Source organism: Lepus europaeus, chromosome 13 (assembly GCF_033115175.1).
Source record: "Lepus europaeus isolate LE1 chromosome 13, mLepTim1.pri, whole genome shotgun sequence".
Classification (NCBI taxonomy): domain Eukaryota; kingdom Metazoa; phylum Chordata; class Mammalia; order Lagomorpha; family Leporidae; genus Lepus; species Lepus europaeus.
In genome coordinates this window covers 81,833,997-81,847,370 of record NC_084839.1, presented here as the reverse complement: position 1 = coordinate 81,847,370, position 13,374 = coordinate 81,833,997, and the positions used below count along the sequence as shown (strand labels likewise).

At 49.8% G+C, this 13,374-nt stretch overlaps 1 protein-coding gene across 4 annotated transcripts in view; it reads right to left on the bottom strand.

Moving 5' to 3' along the window:
- Nucleotides 1-12,685, bottom strand: part of RMND5A (required for meiotic nuclear division 5 homolog A) — a 55,283-nt gene extending 42,598 nt beyond the window's left edge. For all 4 annotated transcript variants that reach the window (XM_062209816.1, XM_062209817.1, XM_062209818.1 and 1 more), the window contains exon 1: nucleotides 12,462-12,685. In XM_062209816.1, the coding sequence (XP_062065800.1) occupies nucleotides 12,462-12,603 (142 nt within the window). In that variant the 5' untranslated portion in view covers nucleotides 12,604-12,685. The remainder of the gene's footprint in view (nucleotides 1-12,461) is intronic.
- Nucleotides 12,686-13,374: the final 689 nt, after the last annotated feature.

Here is a 13,374-nt window from a genome sequence, read left to right as displayed (position 1 = left end):
CACAGTTAAGGCACCAGTTGGGACGCCTGCATGCCATATCAGAGTGCCTGGTCCAGGCTCCACACCCAATTCCAGTCTCCTGCGAATGCTTACTTTGGAGGACAGCAAGTGATGGCTCAAGTAGTTGGGTCCTGTCAGCCACATGGGAGACCTAGGCTGAGTTCCTGGCTCCCACTTCAGCCTGGCCCGGGTCTAGCCATTGTGGACATTTGGGGAGTGAGCCAACAGAGGAGAGTACTCTCTCTCTCTCTCTACTTCTCAAATAAAAATAATGTGTAAGAGTATATAAAAAGTCAGAACGTAGGAAGGTACAACAAACTTGGTGTCTGGTTTCCACAAAGCTAAAAATGGTAAAAATCCTGGTTTTCCCTTGTTTTTGATAAGCAACCTTCAATACAGTTTCAAGCATTTGGTACATACATTTGTTTTATTTTCTTCCTTACTGATCCCAAGGCTTAAGACGACACAGGTCCGATGGTGTGACAAGATGTACTCACTTCTGTGGCCCATCTCATACAACCAGGACAAAGACAGCATGACGGTTGACAACTATGTTTCTCAACTGTACTCAGTATTCCCACTTTCAATTTTCTGTCACTTTTACAGTTTCAGGGAAGAGTGAGGGGCTCAAAAAAGTGTGTGTGCCCATATCCGTGTATGTGTACACACACACACACACACACAAGAAGATGGCAGTATTAGAACTGCACAGGCTGGCAGGCAGCACCATGGCGCCATTCAGCAGCTGACAACCAGAAGTTCTAATCTGGCCGACGGAAGATGCCAGTTACACCAGAAGTATACACTGTCGAGAGGCAAACACGAGAGATGGGACCCCCCCGCCCACGACTGAGAGCAGTCAAACTGTGAGAGGACTGCCATGACTGTGGCCACATTCAGATTTTCAGAGAGGCTGAAAATTTCACCACTTAAAACTAGAATGTTCTGGCAGGAATAAATAGTAGGATCCCCCAGAAATCACTAAGACCCGGCAACATTTTTATGAATATCCTGGAGGCAGAAAAATTTTAACGTATCCAAGTCTATAAATATTACACATATTGCACTGGAGCGCTTCTGGGTCATTAAAAGTTAACTTCCCTGTCACAAAAAAAAAAGAGAAATTTTAACAGAATTAAACAGAAAGCAAAATGGAACATGAACTTTGATGCAGATAAACACAAAGAGATCTGCTTGAGAAACATAACCCTAACTACCTAAATGAAGCCATACATAGAATTCACAGAGCCATACTTAGAATTCGTTCTAGATTAGCTCCCTCAAATAAAATTAGAATAAAAAAAAGGCATCACTAAAAGGCTTGAAGAGGGGGGAAAAATCTGTTACCCCCAATTTTCATACCTTAAAACAAACCAAATGAAACCAAGATGGAACATCAAAGTCAAAAACGAGGGACAAGTATGACATTTCCATTAAAGTGGCACGTGCTGAGCGCGAAGGGCGGTGTTGGCAGTGTTCCAGGTACTTTCCCAGGTACTTTCCTGTGTGTAACAGCCCAGGCTCACAGTGGCCCTGGAGCAGAGAACAGGACCTGCGACTGTCATAAAGAAAGGGAAAAAAGCTTCTGAGGCTGGGGCCAGCACTGTGGGCCTGCAGGTAAAGCCACCGCCTGCGAGGCTGACATCCCATACAGGTACCAGTTCAAGCCCCAGCTGCTCCACTTCCAACCCAGCTCTCAGCTAATGTGCCTCTGGGAAATGCAGAGGAAAATGGCCCAAGCACTCGGGCCCCTGGCACCCACATGAGAGACTCAGATGAAGCTCCTGGTTTCTGGTTTTCCAGGCTTCAGCCTGGTCTAGTACAGGCCATTGTGGTCATCTGGGTAGTGAATCAGTAGACTGAAGCTCACTTGCTCGCTCTCTGATTTTCAAATAAATAAATAAATCTTAAAAACAACAACAAAGGGGGTTGGCACTGTGATGTAGCGGGTAAAGCTGCCCTCTGCAGTGCTGGCATCCCATATGGGCGCCAGTTCGAGTCCTGGCTGCTCCACCTTTGATCCAGCTCTCTGCTATAGCCTGGGAAAACAGTAAAAAATATGGCTCAAGTCATTGGGCCTCCGCACCCACGTGGGAGACCCGAAAGCAGCTCCTAGCTCCTGGCTCTGGATAGGCCCAGCGCTGGCCATTGAGGCCATTTGAGGAATGAACAAGCAAATGGAAGACAGAATCAATCAATAAATTCTCTCTCTCACTCCACCTTTCAGATAAATAAATATTTTTTTAAAAACCAACCACAAAGTATATGAAGGGAAAACTGCAGACAGAAGAAAAAAGGGATGTAGGTACATGGGTTACTTTTATTTAATTATTGGAGATGCAGAGAGAGAGAGAGAGAGAGAGAGAGAGAGAGAGGCAGAATACCCTTGTCTACTGATTCACATCCCTGTGTCCCCACTGGCTGGGGGTAGGCCAGGCCAAAGCCAGGAGATGGGAACTCATGCCAGGTCTCTCAGATGGGCAGCAGGCACCTAACCACTGAAGCCACCACTTGCTGCTTCCTAGGGCCTGCATCAGCAGGACGTTGGAATGGAAGACAGAGTCAGGACTTGAACCCAGATCCTCTGTCAGGAGATGCAGGTGTCTTAACTGATACCTTAACTGCTAGGCCAAACGCCCACTGTAGCCCCATATTTAGAGAGCTTACTCACTGCTTTAAATTCAGCAGGGAGAGAATTCATCTCTAGCCATCATTAGTATCTCTCAAACCTCGTAACATTTCTTGTAGCATTTAAATCTAAAATTCACATTTTAAAATCCAACTCAAGAGCTGTGCCTTCCCCTCTCCTGAACTTTCCACGTTCCTCCTAGTTCTATAATTATCCACCTGTCACTCATGCTCAAAGCCTTAGATCAACTTTGCATGCTCCAGCCCGTCTCTCCCACTCTGCCAGAACCCACCCATGCACCAAACCCTGCTAACCCCTTCCCTCAGAGGCTCCCTTGCCTGGGTCCCCTCGGATCTCCGCCCCTGCTCCCTGACCACAGGCCCCACTTCACCAGACCTAGGCTGACACTCAGCCTGCTTGCATCCGAGCAAACCTCACTCCCGACTCCAATCAACCCCGATACTGCTGGCACGTCACGTGTCTCCGTCACATCCCTTTACCCCCTACTCAAAACACCCCCACCTTGATGTCTCTCAGTATCTTCCCAGTTCATTATTTCACCTGGTATCCAGTCGGTACCCATCTCATTTTAATGTTTTTATCCCATTTTCCTCCCCACTAGTCCTTCACCAGCTCGCTGCTCTGTAGCTTTGTTCCTGCCTTCCCCTGCTGGTACTCAGCCTGCCCTACTGGCCACATTCCAGCCCCCCTCCAACTCTCCCCGCAGGTCAGGAGAGCCCCTTCCTGCCTCAGACACGACCCTTCTCGTCTGCACCACTCACTCATTCACATTTGGCCAAAATACGTGGCCTTGCACTACAGGGCAATGCCTTTGTTTCTTTAAAACTTCTACCAGTCTCATCTCCCTAATTAGAACTAAAGTTCCTGGAGGATGGGATCACTTGTCCTTTGTGACGCATACAGATTCAGCCTAGTTCCACATGGAATTGCTGCTCGGTAACCCTGACTAAGCGACATGTCCCGCTGAGATAACACCCACCCCCTCCCATGCAGCTCTTTCTGAAGATTTCTTCTCTTCCAGTTTCTCTGAATAGTATTTGTACCAAGCAGAAGAAACGCTACATACTGGGCCATGGCCTAGGTGTTTTTCCCCTTGCAAATGTTAAGTCTGGTCCCCTCAACTCAAGCTCCTTCAAGAGTGCTTTCTACACCTTGTCAGGATTCCTTGCATTATAAAGCAAAACGCTGGGCACAACACTATTTAACATACACCAGTAATAAAGACACCTAAATATTAGTCAACACGTTTCAATTAAAACTACCTAAAAGCAAAGGCCTTATAAATACCACGTACAGGGGTCCAGTGCTGTGACGCAACAGGTAAGGTCACCACAGCCTGTGGTGCCAGAACTGCACGTGGGAACCGGTTCAAGTCCTGGCTGTTCCACTTCTGATCCAGCTCCCTGCTAATGGCCTGGGAAAAGCAGCAGCACATGCACAAGTCCCCTGACCCGTGAACCACAAGCGAGATCTGGAAGAAGCTCCTGGCTCCTGGCTCTGGCCTGGCATAGGCCTGGTCATTGAGGCCATTTGGGAAGTAAACCAACAGATGGAAGATATCTCTCTCACTCTCTCTCCTTCTCTAACTCAACCTTTCAAATAAATAAATAAATCTTTAGGAAAAAAAACACCAAGTATACCATTCTACAGATTTCAAAGCCAGCTCACATCTATTATTTATTTCATCCCTCTAACTCTGTGAGATGAGTTCTCTATCAGTTTACTGGGAGAAAAAAACAAAAAACAAAAAAACAGGAACCAGTGCAAAGCAGGGATCAAATCCAGACCTCCTGGCTGAGGACAACCTGGTATCCATGGAGAAACAGTTCCAGGATGCTGCCTCCCTCAGACACCAAAGCCCATGCATGCCAAGTCCCTTTCACAAATAGAAAATGGTACAGTTCGCACAAGGCCTATGTACATCCTCCCACATATTTGAAATCCCTTGATCAATGCTTAATACAGTGTAAATGCTATGTCACTAGGTGTTGCCCTGCACCATTTCAGGAATAAGGAAAAAAGTCTATGCGCATTCAGGTGACACAACTTTTTTTTCAAATATTTTGGCTCCAAGGTTGGGTGAATCCACAGGAGTGGCGCCCGCAGACACAGAGTGCCGACTGTCCTAATCCTTACCTCTTAAACCAGCCTCCGTGCTCCTGTGTTCACAGGTTTCTTCTAACATCAGTGAGATGTCATTAAATCTATACAGACACTGCAGAAACAGCGCATTCATCAGAGATAACACACAGCCGAACTCGCCCAAGCCCCAGTAAGAGAAGAAATCACTCTCCAGACCTGAGGCCTGTGTGGAGAAAGGCTCCCCCCAAACAACCATTTCTAAAATCCTCAAGTCCTGCAGGATACTCCAGTCTCTACTGTTTTTTATATTGATTTATTTCTCTAAGAGACAGGGATACAGACACAGGTGTCCCACCCAATGGCATACTTCCCAAATGCCCACAAGAGCTAGGGCTGGGCCAGTGCAGAATCCAGGAGCCCAGAACTCAATTCAGATCTTCCATGTGGGTGGCAGGGACCCAACCACTTGATCCATCACCATTGTTTCCCTGGGCAAGTGTTAGCAGGAAGCTGGAGTCCAGAGACAGAGCCGGGTATCAAACCTAGGTACTCCAGTGTGAGACATAAACATCCTAACTGATGGCTAAATGCCCAGCCCCTCTGTCCTTGGAGGTGTTGAGTTAAATCTAAGAAGTTCCTGCCACCCTTATACAAACTCTTGGATCTTTCAAAGAAATGCCCAGTTAGAGAGCAACATCTCCCTGGTATCCATTAACTTTAGCAAGGGCCCTTGGGTTCCAAATACATCGAGCTGGGCCAGGGCCCTCCATTCTCCCCAAAGTCTTAAAGAGGAAGAAGGCCCTAAATAAAAACAATCAGGTGTTTGTTTGTTTTTTTTTTCTTTTCCTCAAACATTTCAGAAGAGTTTTAAATTTACAAAACAATCAGCTTAATATCCCAAGGGAACAGTGTGCTCAAACCTCTTTTAACCATCCTAACAATAGACAAAGACATGAACACAATGGAAATTTCTCCATTAGCTCTTCTATGATAGTATCACAGTGTTGGCAAGTTTCTCCTTCACTAATGTTATTATACAGAATCAGAAACTATTTCAGGGATAAAATACTCTTAGGAAAATGATTTTATTATGCCAAGCATTAAAGCAATTTCAAGTAACTTCCCAAAGTAACAGGACCCAAGCTGCTTTCACCACTCCACAGATAAACTCAGATTAAGAACTCAGTTTTTTTAATTGTATGAACATAGAGTTAGGATGCAAGACACAAGCTGAGAAAAGTCTGAGCTAGGCACAAAAATACATCAGAGTACATTGTTGATGATGTAGTGTATAGCTGTTCATCATAACAGATACGTATTGTTTCTGGGAGCAAATGTCCCTTTTCTAGAACTGTCTCTCCGCTACCTGATGAAGGGTGAATGGATCATATGGTCATCTCTGTCCTGGCACGGGGTCAGCATAGCTCAAAGTGCTCAGAAGACCCCATACCCTAGCCTCAGCCACTGAGTGAGCTAAAGGCACAGGACCGACCCAAAACAGGACAACTGAGATATTCCTTAGGAGTCTTGGAAATGCAGAAAAGAGCCCACACACTCATTTTTGAGCTCCACTGGCCATCTTCACTTCCATTCTTTGAGAATGAAGCTAACCATGTAAAGAACTGCCAGTCCTAATGACATCCCTTCTGTCCCTGGAGCTAGCCTGGCAGAACCTCAGCCTATTTAGTCACTGTCAACAAATCCCACTCCAATGAAAACTACTGTGTCTCTCTTCCTGCAGGACCCTGGAGGGCCCCCTCCCACCGGGCTGTCTGCAGGCTCCCACTCAGCAGAGCCAGGATGGTAGGAGGTGGGCCCTTCGTGTTGGGCTGGACTGTATGTATGTATGCTAACAGCATAAACCCAATGCTACACTTTCGTGATTAAACTTTATTGTAAAAAATTTTGCCGGTGCCGCGGCTCACTAGGCTAATCCTCCGCCTTGCGGCGCCGGCACACCGGGTTCTAGTCCCGGTTGGGGCGCCGGATTGCCCCGGTTGCCCCTCTTCCAGGCCAGCTCTCTGCTGTGGCCCAGGAGTGCAGTGGAGGATGGCCCAAGTGCTTGGGCCCTGTACCCCATGGGAGACCAGGAGAAGCACCTGGCTCCTGCCATCGGATCAGCGCGGTGCGCCGGCCGCAGCACGCCGGCCGCGGTGGCCATTGGAGGGTGAACCAACGGCAAAGGAAGACCTTTCTCTGTCTCTCCCTCTCACTGTCCAATCTGCCTGTCAAAAAATACAAAAAAAAATTTTAAAAAAATAAACGTTATTGTAAAAAATAAAAAAATAAAGCTACTGTGTCACCTGCAACCAAAAGAATACTGAATAATACAACGGTCTAAACATAGAAAGGCCAAATTACAAAGAATTCCTTCCTAAATGAGCTGGAAAGAAATGGCTACCAAAGTTAGATCTGCTTCTAAACCCACCTGGAAACATTCTACCACCTAAAATAGCCCAGTCCATTCTCCTTTGAGAATTCTCAACAATGGCTACTGTCCTCCACCCAAATTTATTTATGACCTACTTATTTTCTACCTTCCAGACTTGATGTTAAATGTAGATATCAAGTTGTATTCAAAACTCAAAGTCATTATTCTCTCAAGAGTGTATTGTTGGGGCCTGGTGGGCACTGTGGCAGGCGAAAGCCCCAATCTGAAGCAATGGTTCGAATCCCAGCTGCTCCACTTCCCATCCAGCTCTCTGCTGTGGCCTGGGAAAGCAGCAGAAGATGGCCCAAGTCCTTGGACCCCGGCACCCACATGGAAGACCAGGAAGAAGCTGATGTCATAAATAAGAGTGTCAATTGTTAAATCAACAACAGGAGTCACTGTGCACTTGCTCCCCATGTAAGACTTCTGTCCTTAATGAGTTGTACTGAGAATTAATGGTAAAATTTGTCTTCAAACAGTACTTTATACTTTGTGTGTCTATGTAGGTGCAAACTGTTGAAATCTTTACTTAGTATAGAGGTGGTCTTCTGTATATAAAGCTAATTAAAAATGAATCTCAATGAAGAATGGGATGAGAGAGGGAGTAGGAGGTGGGACGGGAGAGGGGGTGGGAGGGTGGGTAAGGGGGGAAGAATTGCTATGTTCCAAAAGCTGTACCTATGAATTTTACCTTTATTAAATAAAAGCTTTTTTAAATAAAAAAGAAGCGGTTTTACAACCAGTGGGCACATTTCCATCAGTTTCTTTGACTCACCAAAGACAGACAGGTAGAAGTCAGGGTTTAAATGAGCTTTACTACACACACCAGGAGTTTTGGATGCTCATCTATGTATTGATCACATCACAGATTAAAGCTGGCCAACTTGCAAAGTGATGTAACACTATGCTTCAATCAAAGTTAAGTGGAACTATTCCCCTAACACCTTCAAGAAAAAAGGGAGTGATGAGAAATTATCGTTTCTCTGAATGCTTTTTAAAAACCATTCTGGAAACTGGCATCTTTGGGCGATGGGCAATGTGATGGTCCAGGAACAAGAGTGGGAGGGAGACTTCACTAATGAACTTCATCTTCTGAATGAGCCATTCATTCAAAAAAAGATACATTTTAAACTTAGGAAATTCCTTGAGAGTCACTTTCAGAAACTGCTTTGGAACTACCTTTAATGTCTAAAATGATATTGCAAATTTTTCACCGTATTTTCCAAAGCATACTTCAAGCATGTTCTGAAACCACTATTAAATTGTTTCAGCCTAACCTTTTACCAAGTATCAATTCAGCAATACATAATATACAATTCATTTGTTACCCCTGCCAGAACCCCTAGTGGGAACCAAAAAGGAAACATTTTCTTATAGAAAGAAAATGCTAAAAAGCATACAAATAAGTCAAATCACCAAACCATCATCACACAAAGTGTGGTTCCCATATCACTGCTGTGAACCATGATCACATCTGGTAAATGAACTATCATTTTAATAGTTATTTAGCTACGAGGTTACTACTAGTTTATTGTAACTAAGCAAACCAAATTTATAACCCTACAAAGGTCCTTTCCAGAGAGAGAATAAATCTACTTAAATAAAGCCATTAATCCATCTGTGTGAGTGGCGCTTGAGAAGCACCAGTGCATTATCCAAATTAAATCAGGGGCACACTAGGAACCATCACACCCAGCCTCAACCCTATTGAATCTTAAATTAAACCAGACTTCATGCTCAAAAGGAAACTCTCCTTGGAAGACTGACACAACTAAATGACAAAAGTATTCTCTCCCCTCAGAGCTGGAGACATTAAAAGAACCCAAAGTTCAATAAAAACAATTAAGACTCAAAGCTCAATACAATTCCAGAATGCAAGTCAGGTTTTAAAATGGCACACTGGGAATGGGATTTGGTGCAGTGTTGAGACACTGTCTGGGATGCCCGCATCCCACAGCGGAGTGCTGGGTGCTGGTCCCAGTTCTGTGTCCAGCTGCAGCTTCCTGCAAGTCACACCCTGGGAGGCAGCAGGTGATGGCTCAAGTACTTGGGTCCCTGGCATCAGTCTGATTCTGCCCTGGCTGTTGTAGGCAATTCTGGGGAAAGAATCAGTGGGTGGAAGATCAATCCCTGTGTCTGTAAGCCTTTCAAACAAATAAGTGTAAAAATGTCTACTGCACTGCTGTCCCACAGCACCATCTCAGCAGACCCTCCACGGGCCACGAACAGCTCTCTGTCCCTGCTACCACGGCAAGGCTCTGGATCAGTCCCGTCCTCCCAAGGCAGCCACAAGGCGAGGGTTCCAGGAAGAGGAGCAATCAGGCCCCAGCAGGACTCCTCTTCGCTCTTCTCTGGAGCTCAGTATCGCTTTACTGCCTTTTCCTGCTTCTCAGACTTCTGTTGCCCCTACTGCAAATACCCTGGAAACCAACGCTCCCTCCCCAAAGCCTGCCCTTCCCTCTCAGAGCCCTATACTCCAGTATTACTCCTCTGCCGCAGGCCTTACCCCATGGAGCACAAACCAGCCCACCAGGTGTTAAGTAGCCACCCTACATCCTCATTCCCCAAGGGGTTTGGAGCAATTTTACATGAAAGGATTCCTGGCTGCAGAGAGATGATTTAGAGCGACTGATAAGTGTTGGGGTTCACTGCAGGACTGTCTCCAGGCCAGTTGGCCCCCAATGGCCAACAGGGAATAAGAGCGGAAGATAATGTTCCCACCCCACCTCCAAACTATCCTAACATGCTTATCACAGTGCTCACAACTTTAGAGGGGAAAACATTTAAACAGAAGAATGCACAATTCATTCTCTCAGAAAGGGAAGCGATCCCCTCGGGCCCCCACCAAAGGATCTTTCTGAAACCCACAGCCCCTCAGCAGGATGAGGTCCTAGAGAGGATCCTGGGGGATCTGGGATCTGCAAAACCCCCGGGTTCTGCTTGATTTACATCACAATTCCTGCAAGGAGGGTCCCAACCTGGGGCCCTTCCTCAGGTTAGGAGCCCACCGACCACCTGCCCAGATGAGGTGTTCGGACACCCTGGAACTGTCCTTTTAAACTTGAACATGGAACTCCAAAATCGGTCTTCAGCACAGACACCTCTGAGGGGGGGTATACACAAGACTGGATGTGGTAGCCACCACCTTTGCCTGCAGAGGACTTTAATGCAGAAATGATCTGCTTTGAAAAATACCATAACCCAGACACCAAAGCATGCTGTCCTCTCACAAAAGAACACCAGAAGTTAGATTTTATTTTAGAAACTAGACCTTGAATCTTGCTAGGAATGGAAGGGGAGAGGGGGGGGGGAGCCATTGTAATCCATAAGCTGTACTTTGGAAATTATATTCAAAAAAAAAAAAAAAAAGAAGAAGAAGAAGAAAGAAAAGAAACCAGACCTAGTATCTGAGGCATTTGTTTTAACATTTTAGAATGACCTTTAGTCAATCCTATTCTTACAAAATTAAAGGAAATCAGAGATACCAACGTAAGACGAGCAATTTGGACGACAAGAGAGTTAAAAAAAAGGCTGACCATGGAAAGAAACAGAACTCAACAGCATGGCATGCAAGCAGCTCACACCCCACACCCCAACAACTCTCAGGTCCCCGGGAGCAAGCCGAATTTCTCATCATCATTTTATCCACCTGGGACTGACCTGCGATCACCTAAAACCAAGTTCACAGTCACTTCTGCTTCCACTAACAGCTCGCTCTTCCCGGAACCCAGGGTCTTCGTCTCCCACCATTTCCGGTCTAACACTTCATCCCCCACCCGGCCCCTCTGAGTCTAGGCGCTTCATTCATTCTCTTCCTCCGCTGGTTCCTCCCTTTCAGCCTGTAACAAGAACCGCACTTCCTCTGGGAGGGACCTCGCGCCAGCCGGGCAGGAGGAGCAAGAGCTCCCGAACACTTCAGTGTACACATGCTTCCCTTCTGAACCTCCACGGATCCGGCTCTACCAAACTCCACGCACGGAGGCCCACTGACCCCCAGTGCCCAAACCCACTGCAGGCTCTGCCTTGACCCTCCACTCTCCAAGGAGAGTCCAAGGTGAGGCTCAGACCCCAACCACCTTCCTCCCTCCTCTTCGGGACATCAGGAGAGTCTTGGACCTGCACATCTCCCAAGCCCTCGGGACCCCCTGATTGCCACGCCACGCCGCCTGGCTTCCCCATTCCTGCCAACTCGACCATCACCACCAAGGCCTGCTTGGGTTTCCACAGCAGAACGGGAACTCTTGCTACGGTCTTTTCCATATTAATATTTTAATCACTACGGTTGCAGGGCTGCTTCTTTCCTGGACTTCAAAAATGACTGCTGTGTCCACAGTGAGAAGCCGAGGGCTCACCCTCCGCTGAAACTCAAGGCTGGGAAAGGGAGGCGTAGAAGAACGCAGAGGAGGGAAGCCGGGGCTCCCTCACCGCCCTCGTCTCACCGGCCACAAATACCTGCCCTTCCGCCGGCTCCCGGCCCTGCCCGCGGCAGAGGGCCGCTCCCCAGCCTCCCCAGCAAGCCCATTCAATAGCCCGCCCTTCCCTTCTCCATCAGAAAGAATCAGCCCTACGACTCTCAGCGGCGAAGGACACCAGGCCGTTAACGCTCCTGGTAAAACCAAAACCCCAAGCCCCTTTCCAGACCAGCTTCCAAAAGTTAGCTCTGGCAAACCAGGCGTCCCCGCGGGGCCTGGGGGTCACAGTGCAATCAATCATCTAGACACAGCGCGGAGCCGAACTGCACAAACCCGAGCCGGCAACGCGAGCGGCTCCCCACTCCACCGTGCGCCGCCTGCTCCCTGGGCCTCGGGAGAGGCTGCCCCGGAGGGCGGCAGACTCGGAAGTCGCCGGAGCGGCTGTCCCGGTAACCCACGGCCAAGAATAACGCTCGGCTCCCCTGCTCCCACCCCCGCCCCCAAAAAAAGGCCAGGAAAGAAAAGTGCCGCGGCCAAAGATCTGGGTCCGGGAGACCAAGGGGCTTCCCACGCCGAACCCTCCAGTCCCTCGGACTCTGGGGGCCAGCCCGCGCGGCCACGTGAGCCCCCCGGGGCCGGGGCCGGGGAAGGCCGGCAGTTCGCAGGTGCGGCGGCGGCCGCCCACCCACGCTTCCAGCCCGCCCGAGCCGGCGCTCGTTCCGACCTAACAGCGGGGTGAACCGAGAAACAAGAGCAGCAAAGTCCCGGCGCTGGGGGTCCCTGCGCCCGCCCGCAGCCGGGCAGGGCCTGAGCCTGAGGGTGGGTGAGGGGCTCCGCCGCGGGGCTGGCCGGGCCCTGCCCCGCGCGCCCACCCGCGCCGCCCTACCGTGGCTCTGCAGGATCTCGTGCTTGAGGCCACCCGTGTAGTCGATGAGCTCCTCCAGGCCGCGCTCGCACAGCTGCCCGTAGCCGGAGAACTTGTGCAGCACCTTCTCCAGCTCGCGCTCCACCGTCACGCACTGATCCATGCCGGAGGCGGCGGCGCTCGGCTCGCCGGCGCCTGGCTGTCCGCAGCCGTCCGGCCCGGGCCCCGCCGAGGCCGCGTCCCGCTCCTCGTCCCCCAGGCAGGCGGCCGAGACGGCGGGGCGCGCTAGCCGCGGCGCCGGGGGAGCCCCGCGCAGCCCGCGCCCGCCTGCCCCATGGCCCCCGGGTCCCCCCGGCGCGTCGCCGCCGCCGCTGCCGCCCCGCTCGCCCGATCGGACCGCCCGGCTCGGCGTCCCCTGACCGCCGCTCGCCGCGTTCGGCTGCCCGCGGCGGCGCCGCCGATTGTTTTTGTTTTCACGGGAACCGACCGCTGACCTGGTTCTACCGGGCGACACCAAGCGCCGCCGACTGGGGGGGGGATCAGCCACCCCAGCCAGGGAGAGAGGCGGCGCGGGCCGTACCAAGCGCACCCTCGGGGGAGGGGGAACAAGCCTGGAGAGCGTGGGCGGAGGAGCGCGACGAGGGTCCGCTCACGCCGCGGCTAATAAAGGTGTGGGCCGGACCACGCAGACCAGCGTGCGAGGGCGAGGGCGAGGCGAGAACCCAATTGGTCTGAGGAGCTAAATAGGGAACTTTGGACACAGCCCCTGCGCGCAGGGAGCGCTACAACTACGCGCTCCGTAAACAAGGGGGTGGAAACCGTCCCTAACCACCCCGCCCAGAAACGAGGAAAACCAGCCAATGGGGCTCGGGGACTATGTAAGAAGCCAGCGTCCTCCAATCTCTGACCGGGGCGTAAGCCTTCAGCCAATCCA